Below are 24,995 nucleotides of genomic sequence, written 5' to 3' on the forward strand. Positions count from 1 at the left end.
CACGGTCAAGCTGCATTGTGGGTAAGAGAATCCATTCGGATAACTGGCGGTGGCGGCGGAGCTCCGTCTCTTTGTGCCGGCGACTCTGAGCTCCCCCCGCCGTTTCGCCCTGCCATCTATGCGGTTCGGATTTTTAAAGGGAAAAAAATTTAATGATTTCTCCCCTTCCCTCCCGACCCATTTTATTTTTATTTCATTTTGGGAGGCACTGAAAAGAACGCGGAGTGACTGGGCGGTGCGGACGGTGAGGTGAGGTGGGGCTGTGTTCGGTGGGGAGAGCGGTCCGCCGCCATTTTGTCACTGCTTGTTCGATTGCTCACAAAATGGCGGAAGCGGCGTTGTTGGTCCCGGTTTCGATGAAATAACGCTTGTTGTTCAGATGCTGTTTTAGCAGTTTATTTCTCGTTCTCTCTTTGACGGAGTTGCTGGTGATTTTTATTTTTAGTTGAGTTCGAGTTAGTAGTTATTTTCGGGGGGGGAGGGGGAAAGAGCGTTTGCTTTTTTTTCCCCTTCCCTGCATTGGATATTTGTGCGCTTTGCTGATGAGAGGCTGATCGAACATCGGATCGAGATCGTGGCCATTGAGGGAGCGTTTGGTCGGTGATTTTTTTTCCTCCCGTCCTTTTTTTTAAAGTAGCCGGTTCCTGGTTCGTCTACCCCCGAATTTGGCGGTGTTTCCTTCTCGCCCTTCATGTATTTCCCTGGGCTGGCTGTCTCCTCTGATTCATTGCTGGCCCTCTATTGTGAGGGTTTTCGCCTCCTTGATTGCTGTAATTTCCCCCATCTTCGTTCCCCGTTTCTTTATGTGGCTGCTTTTGCGTTGGTTCGTGGCTTTGTTGTTCCTCTTCTTCTTCCCCCCCCCCCAATTTCTTTTTTCTAAATGTCATGTAATCTTTTACCCCTTTGTGGATTTTTTTGGGGGGGGAGGTTTAAATCTCGGTGGCTGCCTTCCCTGTATTCTCCTTTTGGATTTTCTTTGTCTTAATACATTGGTCTTTGTGCTGCCGTCTTTCCTGGATTCGCTCTCTTTCCCCCCCACCCCCGAAAAAATCTCCATCTTCTATCTCTTTCTCTCCCCCCCAAAAAAAAACCTTGCTGTTCTCGTTTTGACTCCTCCCACCACATCTGCAGATTGAGAAATAATCCTGGTTTAATTACCCTGCGTCATTATATCAAAGACGAGCCATATTTTCTCTGCATTTATCCATTTAGGGCTGGTGCGGCCATACTTCCCCTTTTGTGCAATGGGGTGGGTGGAGTTTGACTCATGATTCATTGTTTGTGCCTAAATTGTGCTGCTATAATAGGTCAGAAGGGTGATTTTTTTTTGTTGTTTTCTCTCCTAGGTAACTCTTTCCCCACCCTTCCCTTTTTAAAATCTTCTTCTTTTGGAAGTTTTTCGTTGTGTCAAGCCGCCAAAGTGGAGAGTGTGATCGCAGAAGGGGTTGCTTCTCGTTTCAGGTATCTATACCAATTCAACTGATTTGCTGTACCATTATTTTGTAAGAATGTGAAGCTGTCAGATTTGGTAGGTCTTGTGAAGAAACACAAATTAAATTGACTGCAAGAAGATGCCTGGGTTTTCATTCAACCATTGCATGCTATCTTCAGTGATAATGGTGACTGCCAGACTCATAAATAATCTCTAGGTTGTATGCAGAATGACAATGCTTACATGATCTGAATTATTGAGTTCCTTTGCTAGCTTTTCTTGTCTACAGTGTGTTCAAAATGGGATAGTGGAGAGTTCTGTTTCATGGCTGATCTTTCTTTATGGGTAGTTAGAATTCTGTGACATTGTGATTCCTCCTGTTTGGTACGTAATAGTACTTGATTTGAAATTGATATTTAAGGCTTCCCAGCAAAGCCATATGAGCTTTCGATGTTGTACTAGCTTATCAGTTTTGACAAGATGATTACTTGTTTTCCTTTTAACAAGGAGGACAGGGACAAGTATTGATTAGAATTAGATTGAATGTTCAGTGCCACGATATTAATTAATGTCGATTTGATATGAGCATGACTGGTAGTGCAAGGGTTGTTGGAAGCCGTTTTTTTGAGTTGAAGTATTTTCTCATCTTCCTAGTGCTTCTTCGGGCGGAGGAGGAGGTAGGGGTGCGCCTCAGCACTATCCCAAGACTGCCAGCAACAGGTAACTATAAACACCCAGAAGGACTATTAAAATTCTATTTTCAGGCCCTTTTTAAGTTGCCCCAGCTCACTGACAGAATAACTGACCAAGGTTATCAGCATTCCTTCCCCCATCCCCTCCCTGAAACCACACATTTCCCATGACCCATCCACCTAACTTGCATATCTTGGAACTGTGGGAGGGGGGACTGTGGCCCCCAGGTGGAGCATGTAAACACAACAGTCACCCAAGGTGGTATTATTGCAAGGAATGTCTTTGCATATTGCAAACTTGGTTACTGTAAACTGCCATTTTAAAACTCCCCTTCCCTACCATCTCCACCTTCTCCAAGAATGAGTTGATGGACCAAATGGCCTCCTGTGCTGTCATGTTCATGCACTTCATTACAGTGCTGTGCCCAAACCCAAGCCAAAATTCATTAGCTTTGGGGCTTCTGTTGGATTGGTCCATGATTCTGCTGGGCAAAGTACTGCAGTACTTTGGTATTGTCCTGCCAAATTGATCATGAAATTTCCTGCTTTTCTAACACCTGATATCAGATGTATTGGAAGGATTTGCAGAATGATACAAATCTGTTGGTAATGCATCTTTCATGGCTGTTAGGGCACTACCGATTGCGCTCTCACTGACTAACTTGTATTCTGTCATCACCTTCATGATTGCCCTACACGGAAACAGAGTACAGGCCCTTTGGCCCATGATGTTGTGCTGTGCTGAGCTTTATCTGAAACCAAGATCAAGCTATCCCACTCCTATCATTCTGGTGTGCTCCATATGCCTATCCAGTAACCACTTGGAAGTTCCTAAAGTGTCTGACTCCACCATCACAGCAGGCAGTCCATTCCACACCCCAACCACACTGAGTAAAGAACCTATCTTGGACATCCCTCCTGTATCTCCCACCGTGAACCATGTTATGTCCCCTAGTAACAGCTACATCCACCTGAGAAAATTGTCTCTGAGCATCCACTCTATCTATCCCCCTCATCTTGTAAACCTTTTAAGCCACCTCTCATTGTCCTCCGCTGTAAAGGGAAAAGTCCTAGCTCCCTCAACCTTTCCTCATAAAACATACCCTCCAAACCAGGCAGCATCCTGGTAAATCTCCTGCACTCTCTCCAATGCTTCTGCGTCCTCCCCCATAAGTGACCAGATCTGTGCACAATATTCCAAGTGTGGTCTCACCAAGGTCCTGTACAGTTGCAGCATAGCCCCACAGCTCTTAAACTCAAACCCCCTGTTAATAAACATTAAACCTACATGACTCCTATTTTAAAAAAACACCCAATTTTGGAATTGTCCTTACTTTCAAATCCCTTCATGCCATTGGCTTACCATTTCGAAATTCTCCCATCCCTATGATCCTCGATTGCACTCCTGCATTCCAGTCTTTTCAACATCCATCAGTGATCGCTCTACCTTTGGTAACATTTCCTACAGCTTACAAAGATTGAGTGCTGTGTCTCTCGACATTTTGTTCTCAAACACTCCCCAAAAAATATTGCTTTAGATCTGCCACCCTAATCTTTGTCTAGTTTTGTCTTGCTGTTCTTGTGAAGCACTTGGATGTTTGTTTCAAAAGTGCTTAAATAGTTAACTGTGGTTGTACAAATACCAAAATAACATGTTACTTCAAAGTAAGTGTGCCTTGTGTCCAAATGTTAAGGTGTCAGGTTATCACTGAAGTTCCCTCCTTTGCATTCTTGCACTTTTTCAAGTGCTTCACTGCGTTTGGCTGGTTTCAGGAGAAATAACTACATAAAATCATTGCCTGGACCTGGAAGCAGGCCATTTGGCCCATTTTGCCTGTGCTGACTCTTCCAAAGAGCAATCCATCCAACTCAGGCCTATTACACTTCCTCCATTGGTCTGCAATTGTTTCCATTTGTCCACGTTACTGCTTTAAGGTGTGCATTCCAGTATGTGCATGATTTTTTAGCAATTCACTACTGGAATATCTCAAAGAACAAGAATGCTTCCCTGTTGCCATCCTGAAATTGAATCTGGGTATTTGTATGGCCACTAATACTTTTTGCTGCTGAGATATTGTTTAACCAGAGCTGCTTGTTTATGAGAGGGGATGGGTCAAATAGTCATGTTGAACCGTTGCTATAGACTTTGTTCCTATCTCTCTACAGCCGGATCCTGGGGGAAACCCCAGGACCTAGCGTAAAGAGATGGGTTTCTTCCTGAAGCACTAAACGAGATGTCAACTCCTTGAATGAGAAAGAAAGACAAGATGGAATCTTCAGGAAAGTCAGAGGGTAAGTTTTTTTGACAATGAAGTTTTACAGCATTCTAATCTAGAATTATACATTGAATGTTTCTTGGTTTGAGCCAGAAAGGTAGTGGGAAAAAATTAGATTGAGGACTAGTTACATAAATTAAGCTTGTGGCATTCAATAAGAATTGGGGTAAATACCTACTCTAGAACACACCCCACATGCGGTTGTTTGAAAAAAGTGCTTCCTGGCAAATGGCACTGGAAATCTGGAACTCTCCTTTGTAATAGATGGACTGCAATACAGATCAACCATGATCTGCATGGTTAGCAGTGCTGCCTCTTAGCATCAGAGACTTGGGTTCGATTTCCAGTTTAGGTCACTCAAGAAAGACAATCCCTTCACCCCAGAAATCAAGCTTGCGTCAACCTTCCTTGGGCTACTGCCCAAGATTGCACGTTCTCCCTATGTCTGCATGGGTTTTCTCCAGATGCTCCAGTTTCTTCCTACAGTCCAAAGATGTAGGGGTTATGTTGATTGGCCATGCTAAATTCACCCTAGTGTTTTGAGGGGGGAGGTGGGAATTAGGGTAAATGGGGTTACGGGGATAGGATGGGATTGTTGGTGCAGGCTCGATGGGCTGAATGAACTCCTGCTGTACTGTTGGGATTTTATGATCTATATGAATGACAGAATTGGTTTTTCAGGGCTGAATGACTGCCTCCTATTCCTACAGAAATTAAGTAATCCTGGCTCTCAAAGTATAATGTCACACTCTTATGCTATAAAATCTTTGGGTTGAAGATTACACACGTTTTATAATGCCTGAATGAAGATCAGTCATCCTTACCTAATTTATTGGAGTTGAGATGAATAGAATGTTGGTTTTATTGCAGGGGTGGAATATAACAGAATGAAAAGACATTCTGGAGTATAGAGTTGGTCTTGTTTTAAGGAGGAATATATGTCCGTTGGCAGTAGCCCAAGGAAGGTTGACGCAAGCTTGATTTCTGGGGTGAAGGGGTTGTCTTTCTTGAGCATATTGGGTCTTTATTCAGAAGAATTGAGGTCTTACTGAAATTTTGAAGGGACTTCAGAGTGCTTCTTGTGGAAAATCTAGAAATAGGAGGTGGTTTCAAAGGGTCTAGTTTAAAATGGAATTGAGGGATGGGTCACTATTTGGATGTTGCATGTTCCAAAGAGCACTGACCAAGGAATGAGGGGAGGGTTATGGGTGGGGTAGGCAAGTTGAAATCTTGATCTTATTGAATGTTAGAGCTAGCTGAAGTGACCATGTGACTTGTTCCTATATCTTGTTGTGCCAATTCATGCTATATGTTTTCCATGGTTAGTCATCTGACCACTGTTGCTACCAAAAGCATGATAGTTTATTTTACTGTCTACTTTTTGCTTGTCTAAAGCACAAATGTCAGATCAGTGACCAGCTAACCCAGTTTAGACAAGGTACTGCAAAAAGCATGTACCATACGGAAAGTCACTTTGCTGCTGTTGCATTCAGAAGGTCCCATTTGGGTTTTTGGATGGGAAGGGGTTTTTGTATAGGACACTTGGCACCTGTCTCAGTAAATTCATGGTGTGTTTGCTGAGCAAAGAGCTTACATCAGTTCTGGATTTCAGTACATCCTCTTCTTGTTGGACTTAAGTATAGAAAATATTTTGATTTATGACTAAGCATACTTGGCATATTTGCAGCCAAGAATAGTTAGCACATCACTGTCCATAACCTTAAATTGTCTCTTGAAAGCCATAGGTCTGAAAGGGAGATTAAGAAATACCTGAAAATGACCGTGTGACTTAAATGACGGTTGCAGATCAAGGTTTTTTATTTGTTTGAATTGCTTGGCTTTTCTTGCCCCCTCCCAGATGAGCGCACATCTATCTACAATCAGCTGGGATCATTTCATGGTGGTTTTTGTCTTGTGGTTGATCAAGTAACAATTAATGTTACATTGAAGTAGGTTTTGAGTGTCACTGGCTCCTTTTCATATTTGTGAATCAGGATTTCATTATTGTATATTCCATGGATGACCATAGATGCAAGCGAGTTTTAATTTTCTACTTGCATTTAATGTCCACATCTGCCATGACTTATAAGATTGAAGTTTATAATTTGAACTTCATGGAAGATTGAACCCAGTGAATATCAGTTTTTTCCGGTTCATAAGCTTGCTATATAATACAAAATTAAATGTCATCAAGAGTTAAAACTTGGATAAGAATGCTTTCCTTGTCTCCATCAAACAACTATTTAGATTCCAAAATTGGGTGCTTTGAGATTGTGCTGTTTTATTGTGGCAATTGATAGGAGACGTACATTATTTGTAGGTTTCCCTTTGGCAAAAAAGCACTTTATCCAATTGACTTTTACTTGTATTGCAAGTCCAGTTCAATCTGATGTGCACAATTAGCACAGCAAAGTAAGCTTGGGTAGTAGGATTTCTTTGTGTGCCAAGTCAACTTTCTCAGATCTTGCTTGCGATGTTAACCTAACAGGAAAGGAAATTGAGGATGAGAGCAGGAAAAGCTTCCCACTAATTCACCATCAAAACCCAGATGTCCTTGTCAGTGCTTAGTCCTGACGTTAATTGCATTAGGTTGTGTGGAGCAACAGTTGCTGTGCTCAGGCTGTTCCTATTACTGAGTATCTGTGGTTTAAAAGCTGACTTCCAGGATTCATTATGTAGCTTTCATCCAGTCTTTCATTGTTTAATTTGTGTTGATAAGTTGCAAATCTGACCCGTGCATTTCCTGGAACACTATATGAACTTGAGCATTATAAAATGCAAAGTACCAACCATTTGAAGTTTAGCTCCAACTGCTGGTTACTGTATAAGCATTGAAAGCACAATTTATAAATGGAAAATGCTGCTGTAGAATATTTACCTAAGTTTGTATCATGTAAGACATTACACTTGTGGTCATTGGTCACTATTGGGTAATCATTCCACCTGGTAAGGTAAGGATTTTTAAATGCATAAATTGGTATCCTTGTATCACGTAAAATTGTAAGTTCTCGGTTTAATTTTCCACTTGAATATGCTCCATCACTAGTCATTATCTAGCCACAGTTATCCCTCAACTAATGGCACCTACATATTATCTGTTCACCTGCCTTGTTTGTGAGGCCTTCATTTGTACAAATTAACTGGCTACAGTGCAGTACTCTCTATACTTTTTATAAATAAGTGCCAAAATATGCAATCTGAGGGAATGGGGTTACAGATGAACATGCAGTGGGGGTACAGGTGAACATGGCAGTTAGTGGGAATGGGGGTGCAAACATTATCAATTAGTTTTAATGTGAGAATTACTTAAAGTGGTAGTGTAAAGGGTGGAGAGGGGCAGAAGTTCTTAGATTGTGTTCAAGCATTCAGTCCAACAAGAGTGGGTGCACTTTTGGACCTGGTTCTTGGAAATGAGATTGGTCAAGTATAACAAGTGTCAGTAGGGGGGACATTTAAGAGAATGATTGTTGTAATGTTTAGGATGATAGGAAAATGGGCAACCCAGAGGAAAAATAATTAACTGCTCTACTTCAGTACAGCAAGAATAGAGCTGGGCCAAACTGGAACAAAAAGTTGATGCGAAATGAACTACCTTCAAAATACATGGTCTGGATGCAGTCAAGATGTATTCTTTTTGAAAGGGAAAACCAATCCAAAGTCGCTAAGGACGAAAGTGCTTATGACAAGTGCCATGTAGAAAATAAGAACCAAGAGGAGTTCAGAGGGGAGATGCAAAGGCACTTAAACTGAAGAGGGCATTGAGAAAAGACTGGTAGCCAACATAAAGGGGAATCTTCTAGCCATACAATTAATAGAGTATGCTCAATTTAAGGAATTTAAGCTTGGAGGCTGGGTGCATAGTGGTATTAAATTAATACTTTGTCTTACAAGACAGATACTACTCAGGACATGGTGACAGAAAAAGATACTATATCTCCCTTGAAGGGTTCAGGTTCAGGTTCAACATTGATAATTGTACAAATGGGTTCATGCATCCAGGGATATTGAAGGAAGTGAGAATGAAAACTGCAGGGGTGCCTAATCTTCTAGGCTTCTTGAGACTTTGGAGGAACCAGAGGACTGAAGAGTTACAAATGTGCCATTGTTCAAAGATTAAGAACAGCCCCAGCAATTACAGGCCATTCAGTTTGGCAACAGTGGTGGGCAAGCTTGGAGATAGAATTAAGTCATGTAGGTTGATTAGGAAGAACCAACATTGTTCCCTCTGCAAATAATGCTGGCAGCTAAATGCAATTTCCATTTAGAAAACAAAGATGGAGTAACATTGTTGGTATGATGTGCCAAAACTTTTCAGAAGGCATTTGATACAGTGCCCCCCACAGATGGGAATAAAAGGGATAGTAGCAATGTTGTACAATATTGGCTGAATAATAAGAAACAGTGGGTTTTTTTCAGGCTGGAGGAAGATTTGTAATGGTGTTACCCAGGGATCAATATTGGTACCCTTGCTTTTTGTATATATTGATCCAGGGTGTAGGGACCAATTTCAATGTTTGCAGATGAAACTAAACCTTGGAAGTATTGCAAACTAAAGAGGACAGTGTAGAACTTCGAAAGGATGTAAGCAAGTTGATGAACTGGGCAGGAAAGTGACAAATTACGTTTAATGTGGAGAAGTATAATGCATTTTGATACGAAGAAAATTAAGTATAAATAAGGGGTAAAATTCCTAAGGGAGTGCAGGCCCTGAGGGAATCGGGATGTATATGTCCATAGATTATTGCAGGTGTCATGAGCAATTAGTACAGCATGTAGCCTATTAATAGGGCCATAGTGCTGGAGCAAAGAGGTTGGGCTTGTACAAGAGCTCAGCTGGAATATTGTGCACCGTTCTGGGTGCCACGCTACAGGAAAGATGAGCATGTTGGAGAGAGTGAGGTTTACAATGGTTCCAGGAATGAACAGTTATGAGGATAGGCTGAGGAAATTTGTGTTCAGAGTCACTAGGGACCTACATAATAAATGGGAAGAGACTTTCCTCAAGAATGAGGGTACAGATTTGGTGAGACTGGTGTAGAAATACAATTCGGAATCATGAGGGGACTGGCCAGAGTAGATGCGGAGAAACTTCCTGATCAAGAACTAGGACATTGCTTCTGTGCGAATCAATAAAATCCGTGATAATGTTCTCACAATGGTATGGGTTTGGAATGTACTGTCTGGATGTTGGTGGAGGTGGGTTCAATTGGGGCATTCAAGAGGGCATTAGATGGTGGTTTGGGAAAAGGCAAAAGAATTGCAGTTATGATACCTATTTAGAGAACCAGTGCAGACAAGATGGACTAGTGGTCTCCTCTGCTGAAACAATTTTTCTGACCAGTTTTTATGTTGGGTATGAAATCACTGAGTAGGATTTAGCTGCCTGCAAACTCTCTTCAGGGGATGAGTGGTGCTGGCCAGGCCAATTACTAATCATGCTTGATGGTGTTTGCACAGTCCATCTGATGTAGGCACACAATGCTATTAGGGAGTGACTTCCTCAGTGAAGTGGGGGGGGTGGAATCTTGATTTTTTTTTTTCTCTGCTGTTCAGTCAAACTCATGAAGAATTAGGACCCGACATAGTTCCAGCAAAGAACGTTACTCCCCGTATGCAGCCATTACATTGTTGTGGGAAAATACAGTACATTTTGGTTAAGGATTGTTTTACAATAAATCTCTCTGGAAGCCCTTTGCAATCAATTGGCTTTCAAAATGCAGCCCCTATTGTAGTGTAGGGAGCAAGGTAAATACCACAAACTGCAAAATGAAGATTAAAATTGTGTAACTCCTCTGACCTGGAGTAGTGAGATAATTTCCTGATTTGTGGTTGGCATTCTTCAGAAACCCCATATTTGTAACCAGGTGAAAATTTTGTTGGATCGAAGATTACGATTTTTGTCATCTTGTCTGTGTACTAACCAGGAGGGAGGGGCGGACAGTCTGTTCTCAGGCTGGTTGCTAAATTTGTTTTGCTATGAAGGCCTACAAATGGGTTAGAATGCTTCTGTTTACTTGGTGTCAAGCTCCTTAGCACTTAATTGGTTGTTCTCTCTCTCTCTCTCTCTCTCTCTCTCTCTCTCCCATGGTCATGAATTACAGAAATAAACTTGGTCAGAGACTTCAAATGAATCCTGTTGTAATTGTGGTGGTATGCCTCTACACTCTGGAGTCAAATTTTAACATCCTGTGTCTAATCTATTTCCATACAGATTGGAGCACCATGCAACTTCAACTGCAGAGTAGCCTTGCTTTCCTTAAAATTTCCTGAAAGCCTTAGTCACTGAAAATTTTGTTAAACTATTGTTTAATATTAAACTTGCGTGCAGTTCTAACAGCAATGGTGTTTAAGGAGTGTTCAGTTGGTATTTACTGACATTTCTATTGTAAATGTCAAACTTCAATTGTACAGTACTTTTTGGGGTAATCTGCTCATAAGGTACCTGATGTACTTTCTCTGCAATTGACTTCAGGGGGTTGTTTTACAATTCACTCAATTGTGGCCAAATTGGTGATCAGTTTTTGTGTGGTTTAAATTGCCAGTTGCAGTTTAATTGCATCTGTTATTCCATGGAAATAAGTTTTCAAGGTTGACTGTTTATTTCACCTTGGCCTTGATAGCTGTCTCCCAAGTAGATTTAACAGAATGGTGACATTCATCTGGCCCTAGTTTTATAAATTAGTATGTGGCAATTTGAAAGTATCACTGGAGTTTTAGGTGGGGGGGGCGGGGGGCAGGATTGAGGAAGTTGATGCTAATTAGCCTGTTAATATTCCCATATCAATCATGCAGAATTCTGTAATCAGAACATTTTCTGCTGGATTTGCAGTTTTTACTGCTGAGCAGACCAATCAATGTTGATTTGAATTTGATTTGCCATGTATTGGAATACCGTGAAAAGCATTGTTTCTTGTGCACTAAACGGACTAAACATTCCTTCCCTATATTTTATGATGCAGAATATAGTGTTAGTCATTGCTAGGATGCAGAGAAAAATCAGCTTAATATATAGAATCAGTTTTGGCACAGCAGTGCTTTCAGCCGTGCTATGTTCCCATCATTCACCATTCTCACTGCTTTGTGGGTAATTCACCAGTCGGTTGGTGTTCTGATTTATTTAAATGCATTAGGTTAATGCACAGTTCCTCTGAACATTCCATCAATTTAAGATTGACTATAGTTGCATTTAATATTTTTATTTTCAGCATTTTGAACAAGCTTACTCCAGAAAAGTTTGACAAGCTATGCCTTGAGCTCCTCAATGTGGGTGTAGACTCTAAACTGGTCCTAAAAGGGATCATTTTACTGGTGAGTTGGTTTTAATAGTTTTCTGAAACTAATTGCATTGAGTGTTATAGCATTTTGCTCAGCAAGTTGATCTGGTGTTATGCTTTCCACATCTTTATCTCACTCATCAACTTGTCCTTGTGTTCTCCCTTTGCCATTCTTTACACCAAATATTGCCCAGTTTCTATTTAATGCATCTATGCCATAAACGCCAACTACTGGTCAAGGAGTTCTACACTCCCCATTCTGAAATCAAGTCTGTTGTCAGAATGGAGTCATTGCATTTTGCAATTTGGGGAAATTTTCTGTCTTGCATTTCTCTCTCTGCACTTAATGGCTGTAGGATCTTCCTGTCTAGAAATACTTCTAGCTTGATCCTGTAAATTAGATAAATTGCCATCTCAGTGTGTTGGCTTCAATTGGCTGATGGATAAAGAGAATTTGACTTGATTACATTGTGACCTAGTACTGAAAGTCTCTTTTGAATCTCAGATAGTAGACAAAGCCCTTGAAGAGCCCAAGTATAGCTCACTGTATGCTCAGTTATGTCTGCGTCTAGCAGAGGATGCTCCTAATTTTGATGGCCCAACTCCAGAGGGTTTGCAACACCACAAGCAAAGTACGGTAAGCAGAGCCCACTTAAAATCTTGCATGAGATTGGAAACTGGTTTAATGGTGTCTTTGTGCTATTAAATTGAAATGCAACCTATTGATGTATTTTCAGACATTCAGACGCCTTTTAATTTCAAAGCTTCAAGATGAATTTGAAAACCGTACCAGAAATGTCGATGGTAGGTATAATCTAAAATACTGAGTATCTCTGTGCAAGCCAGTGTCAGTATCTTATTAGTCTTTTTTTAATTCTTAGTCTATGACAAGCATGATGGCCCTCTCTCCAATGAAGAGGAAGAGCAACGGGCTATTGCCAAGATCAAAATGCTGGGCAACATCAAATTCATCGGAGAGCTTGGCAAACTTGATCTTATCCACGAATCTATCCTTCATAAGTGCATCAAAACAGTGAGTGACTGATCTTGTGTTGACTAGCTGTTCTGTGTACTTTTAATTCCTGTGGAGCTCAGCTTAAATTATGTGCACTTTAAGGACCTTCTTGAAGAGAAAATCTCACTGGAATAAAAATGATCAAAGGGTTCAAAAATCATTTTCAAGAAATGCAGTAATTTGATTTCCAGAGGTGGGTCAAAATGACGGGTGAGAGGTGATGGCCTAGTGGTATAAGCTGAGTTTTGGATTAATAGTCTCAATGTTCTGGGGGCCAGGATTTGAATCCCATCGCTCCAGATGGTGGAATTTGAATTCAGTTGAAAATGTCTAGAATTAAAAATCTACTAATGACCATGAAACCATTGTCAATGATTGGAAAAACCTGTATGATTCCCTCATGCCTTTTTAGGGAAGGAAATCTGCTGTCCTTGCCTGGTCTGGCTTGTATGTGATTCCAAAGCCACGGCAATGTAGTTGACTCAGCTGCCTTCTAAAATGGCCACTCAGTAGGGATGGGCAATAAATGCTGGCTCAGCCAGCAACACCCATGTCCTATAATGAATTAAAAAAATAAATACTGGGATATGTGGCAAGTAGATTTGAAATCTGAAGATTGCACATGGATGACCTGTGGAGATAATTGAGGGTAGCTTATGATTTTCTTGTGAAAGGGGGTACTAGCTGAAGCATGGAATGATGTGGCAAGGCCAGTGAGATTTGATTGGATGTCAGCCAGAAATGTCTTGATCAACATCCTCTTTGCTATCTGGTTAATTATCATACAACTTGCAGCTGCCATTTCATGTTAGCTGCCATCACCACATGCTTCTGCATATATGTTGATGTCCAACTCCATTTGCCTCTATCTCCATTTCCAGACTTCAAATTTAGTACTTCTACCATTCCAAACAGTGAGGATCACATTGCCTTGTTTAACCTTCAGTGGAGTTTTTGAATCATTTCTGCTGCTGTCTATTTTGCCTCTATGCTCTTTCCATAAATATCGACTCGGCCAGATGTTGTGCCTGTATCTTGTCATGCACAGCATTTATTTAACTCAGTGCTTCATAAAATTGTTAACATTGTCCAGTTTCAGTGCTCAAACACCTTCAGCTGTTTAGCTTTCAATTAATTTGTTATGAAGATGCTTTCATATAGCATCTTGGATGATAGAAATATGTTTTCATTTCCTCTTAGCTTTTGGAAAAGAAGAAGAGAATCCAACTCAAGGATATGGGGGAGGATTTGGAGTGCCTCTGTCAGATAATGAGGACAGTAGGACCTAGACTAGACCATGAAAAGGCCAAGGTAAAGTTGTATGCCATGATGTATATCTGTTTTGGGATTAATTTATTCCCAGCCATTGTTGCCAGACTACTAGTCGTCCAGTTCTGTGACCATGTGAAAAGTTGTTTTTTGGGGGGGGGGGGGGTGGCACTTTTGGGGTGAAGAATAAATAGTGCAAGCCTTTTAGTACCATGTATGAATTAACCAGATTGCCATGGTGCAAATTCCATTTTGGGAAAGGTTTTTGTGCCATTTTGCATTCTTAGAAGTTGCACATTATGGGCTGATGTAGGTCATACAATATTCAAAGTCTTCCAATTTTTTGGGAGGGAAATTAACCTAATAAATTTCAAGTGTTGCTGTACACTTTACTGTGATTTGTACTCATTAAAGCTGATGGTGATAGCTGGCTGACTGGCTTTTAAGAATGTAAATCGTCATGAATAATACTGACCTTCACTTGGTGCCCTTTTTAATGCTGTCCTGTTTTTGAAATATGTTGAGTAAACAGCTGCAATTGAATACTGATGTATTGAAGTATTCAGTGTCAACATAGTATTTCATGTAACTTGTTCAACTTTGAATTCAAGTGTTTAAAATACTTCTTGCCTTTCCTAGTCTCTAATGGATCAGTACTTTGCCCGGATGCGTTCCTTAATGCAAAATAAGGAATTGCCAGCTAGGATTCGTTTCCTGCTGCAGGTAACTTATTTCTACTTTCCAAATTTATGCATTTTTAAGCTAATCTGAACATGAGGCTAACCCCTTTCCTCTATGTAGGATACTGTGGAGTTGCGTGAGCACCGCTGGGTTCCTCGCAAGGCTTTTATTGACAATGGACCAAAGACGATAAACCAGATTCGTCAAGATGCAGTAAAGGTGGGCTAAAGCTTGGCTCTAAACTTGGAATTGTTGCATGTTTATCTTAAGACCAAAAGAAGTAGAGCAGAATTAGGCCATGCAGCCCAATGAGTCTCTCTGCCATCCAATCATGGCTGATACTTTTCTCATCCCGTCCTCCTGCCTTTTTCCCCATAACCCTGATCCCTTATTAATCAAGAACCTATCTGTCTGTCTTAAAGACACTTGATGACCTGGCCTCCACAGCCTTCTGTGGCACACAGAATCCACAGATTCACCACCCTCTGGCAGAAGAAATTCCTCCATTTTAAAGGATCGTCCCTTTTTAGTCTGGGGTTGTGCCTGCTAGTTCTAGTTTTTTTTTTCTACTAGTGTAAACATCCTCTACACATCTACTCTATCCAGGCCTTGCAGTGTCCTGTAAGTTCCAATAAGATCCACTGCACCACCCGCCCCCCCGCCCCCAGACTCTCGTCATCTTCCTGAATGGAGTACAGACCCAACCATTCTTCATACGACATCCACTTCATTCCATGGGATAATTCTTGTGAACCTCCTCTGGACCCTTTTCGAAGTCAGCACATCCTTCCTTAGATATGGGGCTCAAAACTGCTTACAATACTCCAAATGGGGTCTGAGCAGAGCCATATACAACCTGAGAAGTATAACCCTGCTTTTCTTTTATCCTAGCCTCCTTGACATGAATGTTAATATTGCATTTACTAACTTGCTTGTGTTGTCTGCAGGATTTGGGAGTTTTTATTCCGCCAGCTATGGCTCAAGGAATGAGGAATGACTTCTTTCTGGAGGGACCTTTTATATCACCAGGAAGGAAATTTGACAGAGACCCACTTGGGGGGCTTGCTGATATGTTTGGACAAATGCCAGGTACGCATTGGTTTCTGATTTGTCAAGTTCATAGTTGACCAAAGTCATACTTTTACCAGATATGATTCTTCTAAAAGTCTACATCTATTTTGTCTTGAAGGTAGTGGGATTGGTACTGGTCCAGGAGTAATACAAGACCGATTCTCACCTACCATGGGGCGACATCGTTCCAACCAACTTTTTAATGGGCATGGTGGGCATGTACCACCTCAGTCACAGTTTGGGGAAATGGGAAGCAAGTCTTTTCTTAAATCAAATCAGGTGAGGAATGAAATGATTGCGTGTCTTAATTGTTCTGTTTTTTAAACATGGGTGGATTGCATTGATTTGACAGCCAAATTTTTTAGATATTAAATTCCAGTATATCAAAGCAGCTGATGTGTAATAGAGTTTATTCATTCTGGGTTCCGTGTTACTTGCTGTTCCATCTAAGGTGTTAAGGGGTACATCTGAGGGATGATTAAAAGTTCTTGAAATTGGTATCTAGCAATAAAGTTGGGATTGTGCTTGTGAAGAGGCTGGCATAAGATTAGCAATTGCATTAAATGATGTGGGCCATTTAGAGTCTGAAAAGTGAGACTTGACTGAACCGAGATGCACTTCTGCAGGCCAGCTTGGTGATGAGCAGTAAGCCACTAATTGACTTCACTGTTTGTAGGACAGCTGTATCTTGTGGAGTGCATATTTGAGGCTGTCCTTCTGTGTTGTTTTGCATATTCGGTTTCAATCACATCCAGAGTTCCTGAGTTTTGAGGTGCCCCTATCTTTGGAAGCCTAACTTCTGGGCTTTGGTTGCTGATGAACAAAAAAAACCACTGATGTTGGAAGGAGTGGTGTCCAGGACCTGCTCAGCTACTGGTTGGAGTGTTTTTGTCCTGTTGAGGCTGAGCCTGGCAGCAGGTAGTGTTGGCACAAGGAAGTGACAGTGTTCTATTACAGGGACAGAACCAGCATTACCATGGACAAAACCAGGGACACTCATCCCAGCAACCAACACAATCCAAAGGCATGCCTCCTCGGTTCATAAAGAAAGGACAGATCAATGCAGATGAGGTAATCTGAATCTGGACATATTCAATGGTTTGGTGCCCAATGATTAAGGAATGACGCGTTATTGTGAGGACTAATCTGGCAGGCTATTCCTACTATTAGATTTATCTTGACCACTACCTCATGCCTATTTTCTTTCTTTCTCCCCCCTACCCCCTGTCCAACCCTTTTTCTCCACCTGTCATGGGTAGCTAGCCAGTGTCCTGTGAGCGTAATTGAGAGATGAGGGCAGCCACTTGAGTTTGAACCTGACAAAATAACCAGCTGTTTTCCAGATATCATCAGATATTTGGACCTGCAATTAAACCACCTGTATTCACGTGTCATACTAACTGTGTATTGTAAGAGATTATTGACATTAAAGTTTGCCTTTTTCTTTATAGATCAGTTTGAGGCCTGCGCAGTCATTTTTGCTGAATAAAAATCTAGTGCACAAGCTTCAACCACAAACACCAACTATGATCCCACCAAGTGCACAGCCTCCTCGTACTCAAACACCACCCCTGGGGCAGGTATGGTTTGCTGAGGGGCCTTTTCAATTAAATTCCCATTGTTGTACCCTTCTACTTGAAGAGTAGAACCATAAGTCGAAGGGCCAGATGGCCTACTCCTGCTCCTATTTCTTATGTTCTTATGTTCTTATAAGTAGCATTTACGAATGAAACCCAAGTTTTGGAAGGGTTGAGTCATTCTAATGTTTGGAGAGTGTAGAATTGGGGATCTGTGTCTTAGAACAAGGGATTTGTCACTTAGTACTAAGTTTCTTCAGTGGTGTGTGGATCATGGGATGCTTTAGGGCTTTTTTTTGCAGACACACTTGACTCCATGGAAGTTGAAAGGATACAGTGATATTGGGCCAAAGTGGGGTTGAGGTCTAATGTTAATCTTGCTGGATTGAGAAGGACTTGACAGGCTGAGATCTACACTCCCATTTGTTACTTGTGGTCTGATTTTAAATATTGAAATCTTGCATGTTGAGTGTTTTTAACTTGATTAGAAGAGGCACTAGAAGTTAATTTAAAAAATACATACCTTTTTGAATTTTAGCTCTAAGCAACTGACTAGTAATGTATTACCTCTTAGCCCCCTCAACTAGGTCTCAAAACAAATCCACCCCTGATTCAGGAGAAGCCTGTGAAGAACAAGAAAGCACCTTCCAAAGAAGAATTGATGAAACTGACTGTGAGTGAAATTTAATCTGCCCATTGAACTAGAAAAGTACTAGTCCTGAAAATTGTGGGTGTCGCCGGCTGGTATTTGAATACTTGCTATGTTGCTGTGGACCACAATTTCTGGACTCGAATAATATTCCCAATATCATTCTAACTTTGTTTCGGCATGCTGAATGAGCAACTAATGCTTTTGTAGAGCCACCACAGTGACATGGTATTGTATCTTTCCAAAAGTAGTAAAGCATTATGAATATTCAGCCTTCCTCAAGTGGAAGATTGCTATGGGATATCTGACTGCACTTTGTAATGGAGTGTCACATACCATTCCCCATGCTGAAGCTTGAATCTGTGTTCTCATTTGTGATTCCTTTTGTAGGAAACTATCCTTACAGAGTACCTGACGAATCTTAACATTAAAGATGCTGTCAATGGAGTGAAAGAGATGAAGGCACCAAAGCCTTTTCTGCCAGAAATGTTGAGCAAGATGATTGTACGCACTCTAGATCGCTCTGATGAAGATAAAGAACAAGCTAGTACTCTGATAAATGCACTCAGGCAGGAGGGGCTTGTTACGGGTGAAAACTTCATGCAAGTAAGTTAATTTTTTAAGTTTTAATCAAAAATGAGATGTGAAGCATTCACATTGCTTTTCTGCACTCTCTGCAACAATAGACCAATTGCATTTGCTTGTTTGAATGCTGTAGGAGTGAAGTTGCGGCATTTTGAAAGCATGCAACCATTTTGTTGTAGCCATATCTTGGTATATCATTTGAGGCAGATGGCGTTGCACAGGTTAAAACTTAAGATTTTGCATTTTACTGAAATTGATCATGTTGGGTTCCTTGACCAGTCCAGTTAGTGCTATATTTTTGGTTGGGCAGTTAGCTTGATGGGGTCAAGGGTTGCTTTGAGGCCAGGATTGTGGGGAAAGCAGTGTGACTGATATGTAGTGCCTAGCCAAATTATCTAGCTAGTATTGTAGTGTCCATTTTAGACAATTCTGGTTTTTCGACAGCTGGAATTGAGATGCTATCTGTAATGTTTATAGTTTATCTTGTCACATACAGTAAATGCTATAAACTCTCAACTTTGATCGCAGGCTTTCCTGAATGTATTGGAGCAGTGCCCCAAGCTGGAGGGGGATATACCTTTGGTGAAATCGTACTTGGCCCAGTTTGCAGCACGTGCCGTCATCTCTGAACTTGTAACCCTTTTGGAGCTTGCCCAGCCCTTTGAGAATGGAACCCATTTCCCCTTATTCCTTCTTTGTCTACAGCAGCTTGCCAAATTGAAGGATCGAGAGTGGCTGACTGATCTCTTTCAACAGAGCAAGGTCAACATGCAGAAGATGCTGCCAGGTGTGTGCTTGCTCACTTGCATGAGGGATGATTTTGAGGTCATTGGGAAGCTAATTCAATCCACTCCTTCTGTAATGTGTCCCTGTTGCAGTCAGTGATTGGATTTGATTTGTATTAATTCTCCAACAGCTGGCTGGAAGAACATAAGAACATAAATAGGAGCAGGAGTAGGCCATCTAGCCCTTCGAGCCTGCCCTGCCATTCAATAAGATCATGGCTGGTCTGTCGTGGCTCAGTTCCACATTCCCGCCCTCTCCCCATAACCTTTAATCCCCTCTCTTATCAAAAACCCATCAACCCGCGTCTTTAAAATATTTAGCGAGGTAGCCTCCACCACTTCAACGGGCAGAGAATTCCAGAGATTCACCACCCTTTGAGTGAAGAAGTTCCTCCTCAACTCCGTTCTAAACCCCCCCCCCCTTTATCTTGAGGCTGTGCCCCCTAGTCCTACTATCCTTTCTGAGCAGGAAGAGTCTCTCCACCTCTATCCTATCCATCCCATTCATCATCTTATACGTCTCAATGAGATCTCCCTTCATTCTTCTAAACTCTAACGAGTACAAGCCTAGTTTAATCAGCCTCTTCTCATAGCTCAACCCCCTCAACTCCGGCATCAGCCTAGTAAACCTCCTCTGCACTCCCTCCAAGGCCAAAATATCCTTACGTAAGTACGGCGCCCAAAACTGCACACAGTACTCCAGCTGCGGCCTCACCAATGCCCTATACAGCCGCAGCAAGACCTTCCTACTTTTATATTCAATCCCCCTCCTATGAAGGCCAGCATCCCATTCGCCTTCCTGACCATCTGCTGCACCTGCAAGCTGGGTTTTTGCGACTCATGCACAAGGACCCCGAGGTCCCCCTGCACCGTCGCCTGCTGCAGTTTTTCTCCACGTAAGTAATAATCCTTCCTACCAAAGTGGACCACCTCGCACTTGCCAACATTAAATTCCATTTGCCAGTTCCTGGCCCATTCGCCCAGCCTATCTAGATCCTTCTGTAGACTCTCCACACCCTCTGCGCAATTTGCCGTTCCACCAATCTTGGTGTCATCAGCAAATTTCAACACCATACACTCGGTTCCCTCCTCCAGATCATCTATATAAATGGTAAATAGCTGAGGCCCCAGCACCGACCCCTGGGGCACTCCCCTAGTCACCATCTGCCAATCTGAATAGCACCCATTGACCCCCACTCTCTGCTTCCTATTTGACAACCAATCCTCTATCCATGCTAACACCCTACCCCCAACTCCGTGTGTCCTGACCTTCTGCAATAACCTCTTGTGAGGTACCTTGTCAAACGCCTTCTGAAAATCAAGAAAGACCACATCCACCGGCTCTCCTCTATCCACTGCCCTAGACACATCCTCATAGAACTCCAGTAAATTTGTCAGACACGACTTCCCTTTAACGAAACCGTGCTGCGTCTGCTCTATCAAGCAATTCCCCTCAAGATGCCTCGCTATTTCCTCCTTGATGACGGATCCTAACATTTTACCTACAACAGACGTTAAACTAACTGGCCTATAATTCCCTGCCTTTTGCCTGGCACCCTTAAACAACGGCGTAACATTAGCCATTTTCCAATCTTCCAGCACTTCCCCGGAGTCCAGCGACGTCTGGAAAATAACCACCAAGGCATCCACTATCACCTCTGCCATTTCTTTCAGAACCCTTGGATGCATTCCATCCGGTCCTGGGGACTTGTCCACAATCAGCCCCTCCAGTCTGTCGAGGTTATAACTTTACAGTAGATTTTCAAAACCAGCTTCAACTTCAGTCATGCTGTATTTTGGATTGGCTGCTGTGGGCAGCTTTGGCCTATTTAGGTTGTGTGGTGAAGTGATTGGAATGCACAAATAAATTTGAGTGAAGCAAGCCCGGCCTTATACAGCACCTAGCTGAATAGCTTGGGCAAGTAGATTTTAATTGTGTAAAATAAAAGGTGCATGATTCATTTTAAAAATCCAGCTTCTGGGTAACTTGTTTTTTAATATATATACATCTGTAAATGTGTTGGTTAGCTCCGTGAGGCTACCATTAGTTAGGCACTCCCAATCTGCTATTTTTGATTAGAGTATTTTCTGGCTGTTGCAACTTTGTTTCTTGCACTGGTCCAGTATAATCTATTTTTCATTTTTTCTTAGAGATTGACCAAAATAAGGATCGGATGTTGGAGATTCTGGAGGGAAAAGGACTCAGTTTCTTGTTCCCACTACTAAAATTGGAGAAAGAGTTGGCAGAACAGATCAAGAATGACCCATCCCCTCAAGCCATTTATAAGTGGATCAAGGATAACATTTCTCCCAAATTGCATACAGATAAAGGATTTGTCAATATTCTCTTAACCAGGTATAAAAGCACAACAATGACTGATCATGAAGTTTTTTTGTAGTTTTAAGCATTCTCATCTTGAAAAATGTCAGTTCTGGCTGCCACCTTTTGATTATTTGGGAAATGAGAGAACAGTAAATTTTGAGCTATTGGAGCAGCCAATTTTTGTTTTACTGAAGTCCTGAGACACCAGAAGTCCTTGCTGTTCAGTACCATGTTTTCTGGGGTGGGAAAGCACAGCATTGAAATGTTAGCCTGTTTATTGCAGTCTTTAGAAATGTCCTTTGATTTTCCCCCCTAAATTGTGGCGAGGCTGCCACCATGACCCTCTTAGCCATATTATTAGCTTATATGAAGCCTTAATGGCTCGCATTTTGTATAAATACTGTTCCTTAAGCTATATCATTCTGATATCTGCAACCAGGGATTTCTGTGTATGATATTGGGCGGCAACTGAAATCTAATATGCAGGGTTTTGATGAGAAGGCTGGGATGTGGGACTAAATGGAACAAATTTCATGAGCATAATGACATAAGATTCTATGGAAGCTCAGTAACAGTTAACTTGCTGGGGTAGTTTAAAAATGCTGTTAATTGTTCCCAACTTGCTGTTTCAGCTTCCTGCAGCACATTTCAAAGATGGCCCCTGCTGAAACTGGTGACCCAACAAGCGTTCCTTCCAAAGAAATGTTGGAGCCAGAGAAGCAGCTGCTCCTGTCCTTTAAGCCAGTAATGCAGAAGTTCCTGCATGACCATACTGAGCTGCAGGTTAGCGCCTTATATGCATTGCAGGTGCACTGCTACAATCACAACTTCCCTAAAGGTAAGATTTCCTGATTGTTTTGCTGTGGGAGTTGGTAATTTCATAAGATGTTTTGATTTTCCATGATGAAGCAGAAGCTAAAGTTGTAAATTATTTTGGCTGTCAGCTAATTTGTATAGATAGGTTGCTTGTTGCATTCATGCGCTTACATGTGAACTGATTTTTGCAGGTATGTTACTGCGCTTTTTTGTGAACTTTTATGACATGGAAATAATAGAAGAGGAAGCCTTCTTGGCATGGAAAGAAGATATCAGCCAAGAATTCCCAGGAAAAGGCAAAGCTTTATTCCAGGTAAATAGGAAGAGATCTATAGATTCCATGTAAACTGCTGAAATAAGATGGAACCATCAGAGCATGTTTCTCTTTTGTCAGCTTGCTTTTGGGTTCCAGGTAAATTAGCCTTGACCACAAAATTAAACTATTCAAATAAAGGGCTTGGGCTGTGTCTCAGTTATGAAGTGACACATTTATTTGCCTATCTGGGATGTTTCGCAGCTATACTGCAGGCATGTATAATTGGCCACAATGCCTAATCAATTTGTAATCAATGGTAAACATGTTTGACCAGTTTCTCCCCCCGCCTCCCCACTCATAAATTGATGCCAGACCTGTCCTTTATCAAAGACTACTGGTGCACTAGATTTTGTCATGCTCTTGGTATTGTGCTGAGCCCATGACCTTAGTTGAGGTTTGTCAACTGAACCTGGTGCTAATGTTAATGTGTGGCAGTGTCAAATCAGTGAAGTTGCAAGATTTCAGTTTTGAGTTATTAATCAACCTGATCTGACCTTGCAGGTAAATCAATGGCTAACCTGGCTGGAAACTGCAGAGGAGGAGGAATCTGAGGAAGAGGAAGGTGACTGAAAACCGGCCAAAGCCTTAATAGTGCAAATATACTGTTGCTGTGATGTAACTGCGTTCATCCCAACCACTGCAGAGATTCATTCCACTTTTTTGCAGTATTTAGCGCAGGAGCATGTTCATGGCTCATTTCTTCTGCATAACCTTTAGTGTACGTCTTAAGTGTAGTGTACCATTGAATCTTAAGATTACAGTACCTTTTTAGGCAACTTTATGATCTATGAATAGCATGCAATAACTGAACCCTAAATTTACTCAGTGCAAGCAGTAGTTATAATGAAGACAATGCTGTTGGCTGCTGTTCTACATTGGTTGATTTTTACAAACTGAATAGCAACACCAAGACACTGTAGAAATGCACTTTGCTCAGCAAAATACTTGAGTCGTTGCAATATTTGATTTTTTTCTCCCTTGGATTGTTAAAAGAAAACCTTAAATAAATTGGAAACTGTAATCACTGGGTTGCAGCTGTAACATTAATTTGCCTGAATTTCTACCTCCACTATTAGGCTTTGTTTTTAAGATGTGTGCCAGGGTTAACTATGCTTAAATCTTACAGCCAGGCATATGTACAAGTCTTTAAAGTCATTTTACATGTCACAATTTGGTTTTGTGCAGGTAAACTAGACATTAAAGTGCTTGTTTAAGATGGTGGGGTGGGAGAACATCAGTGGTGAGATTAATGGAACTAATCTTTCTTTGGACCCCTTTTATGTGATAGTAACAAAATGAAGCCTACTTAATTTATCGATTTGTGTTCACTACTTGTTCACATGCCCTGATTTTGTACAAGTAACTTGTATCTATAATAAACATTGTGATACTTGATGCCTTATTTTCCTGTTGGTTTTGTTTGAAGTTGGAGACTTTAATGGGTCACCAAAGGGCTAGCTTGTCTGCTTGCCCTTAAACAGTCAGAATTGCAGCTATTGTGGTGCACCTAAATCATTTTCATAGATCGCAAATTTAAATATTGCTTCTAAACTTAATTTGGTCTATTATAAATTCAGGTGCTTCCTGGGAGGTGGTCGGTGCATTGGCCCTTCGTGGCAGCTTATGTGACTCGTAACATGCTGAATAAACTGCATTTCATAGGGTTAATGCACATAGCTTTGGTGCTTTTACAGTTATTGCCAATATTCTTGTACACTAAACTGGTACAGTTGCACATTCCTGAATGTGCATTGTACACAATTTGCCAACTTGCTTTTCTGCCCAGGCTCAGCAGAGTGACATTCTGATGCACCAGTTACTGTCAGGTCAATAATGATTTTGAACGTGTGGTTTTTCATCTAAAATTCAATTATTTTGAACTCACTTGGCATTGAAAAATAAATCCCTGAAACTTAAAATGGATTCCTGCTTGTCTTTGAACCCAAGGGGTGAAGCCCAGACATCAGAGTCAAGGCGAATCCCTGCTAAGTCTTCAAGCCTGAAACTTGGGCAATTAGAGGTAAAATCCTAGTTTTTTATTAGGGGGGAGGAGAATTGGGCACAAGTCTTGTAGTAAATTTTTCCCCACATGGTAAATAGCTACTTGGGAGGCTGTGGCATCCCCTTGACAAGGTTCAGTTTTAAAAACCAATCTAGCAATCTACAGCCATCACTTGATCATTAAAAAAATTCTTTTAAAAATTTGAAAGCCTGGATCCTCAGACTTTAACCAA

General features: G+C 41.4%; 1 protein-coding gene and 1 non-coding gene across 2 annotated transcripts; both read left to right on the plus strand.

Annotated features, from left to right (window-relative positions):
* Positions 1 to 471: 471 nt before the first annotated feature.
* On the plus strand, positions 472 to 24,156 carry eif4g2b (eukaryotic translation initiation factor 4, gamma 2b). Its single transcript, XM_080190080.1, has 21 exons — positions 472 to 596; positions 1,347 to 1,461; positions 2,087 to 2,152; positions 4,348 to 4,416; positions 11,606 to 11,708; positions 12,180 to 12,311; positions 12,412 to 12,478; positions 12,556 to 12,707; positions 13,890 to 14,000; positions 14,598 to 14,681; positions 14,760 to 14,858; positions 15,587 to 15,728; positions 15,829 to 15,989; positions 17,162 to 17,290; positions 17,862 to 17,960; positions 18,327 to 18,542; positions 19,050 to 19,308; positions 21,458 to 21,662; positions 22,262 to 22,467; positions 22,637 to 22,758; positions 23,263 to 24,156. Exons 8-21 carry the CDS (start codon positions 12,624 to 12,626, stop codon positions 23,329 to 23,331), a joined length of 1,986 nt encoding a protein of 661 aa, XP_080046206.1. The 5' UTR covers positions 472 to 596; positions 1,347 to 1,461; positions 2,087 to 2,152; positions 4,348 to 4,416; positions 11,606 to 11,708; positions 12,180 to 12,311; positions 12,412 to 12,478; positions 12,556 to 12,623; the 3' UTR covers positions 23,332 to 24,156.
* Positions 16,814 to 17,010, plus strand: LOC145344638 (small nucleolar RNA SNORD97). The gene has a single exon (XR_013886934.1). It is a non-coding gene; the product is annotated as a small nucleolar RNA SNORD97 (small nucleolar RNA).
* Positions 24,157 to 24,995: the final 839 nt, after the last annotated feature.

This window comes from Carcharhinus amblyrhynchos, chromosome 6 (assembly GCF_965287045.1).
Source record: "Carcharhinus amblyrhynchos chromosome 6, sCarAmb.v2.hapA, whole genome shotgun sequence".
NCBI lineage: Eukaryota > Metazoa > Chordata > Chondrichthyes > Carcharhiniformes > Carcharhinidae > Carcharhinus > Carcharhinus amblyrhynchos.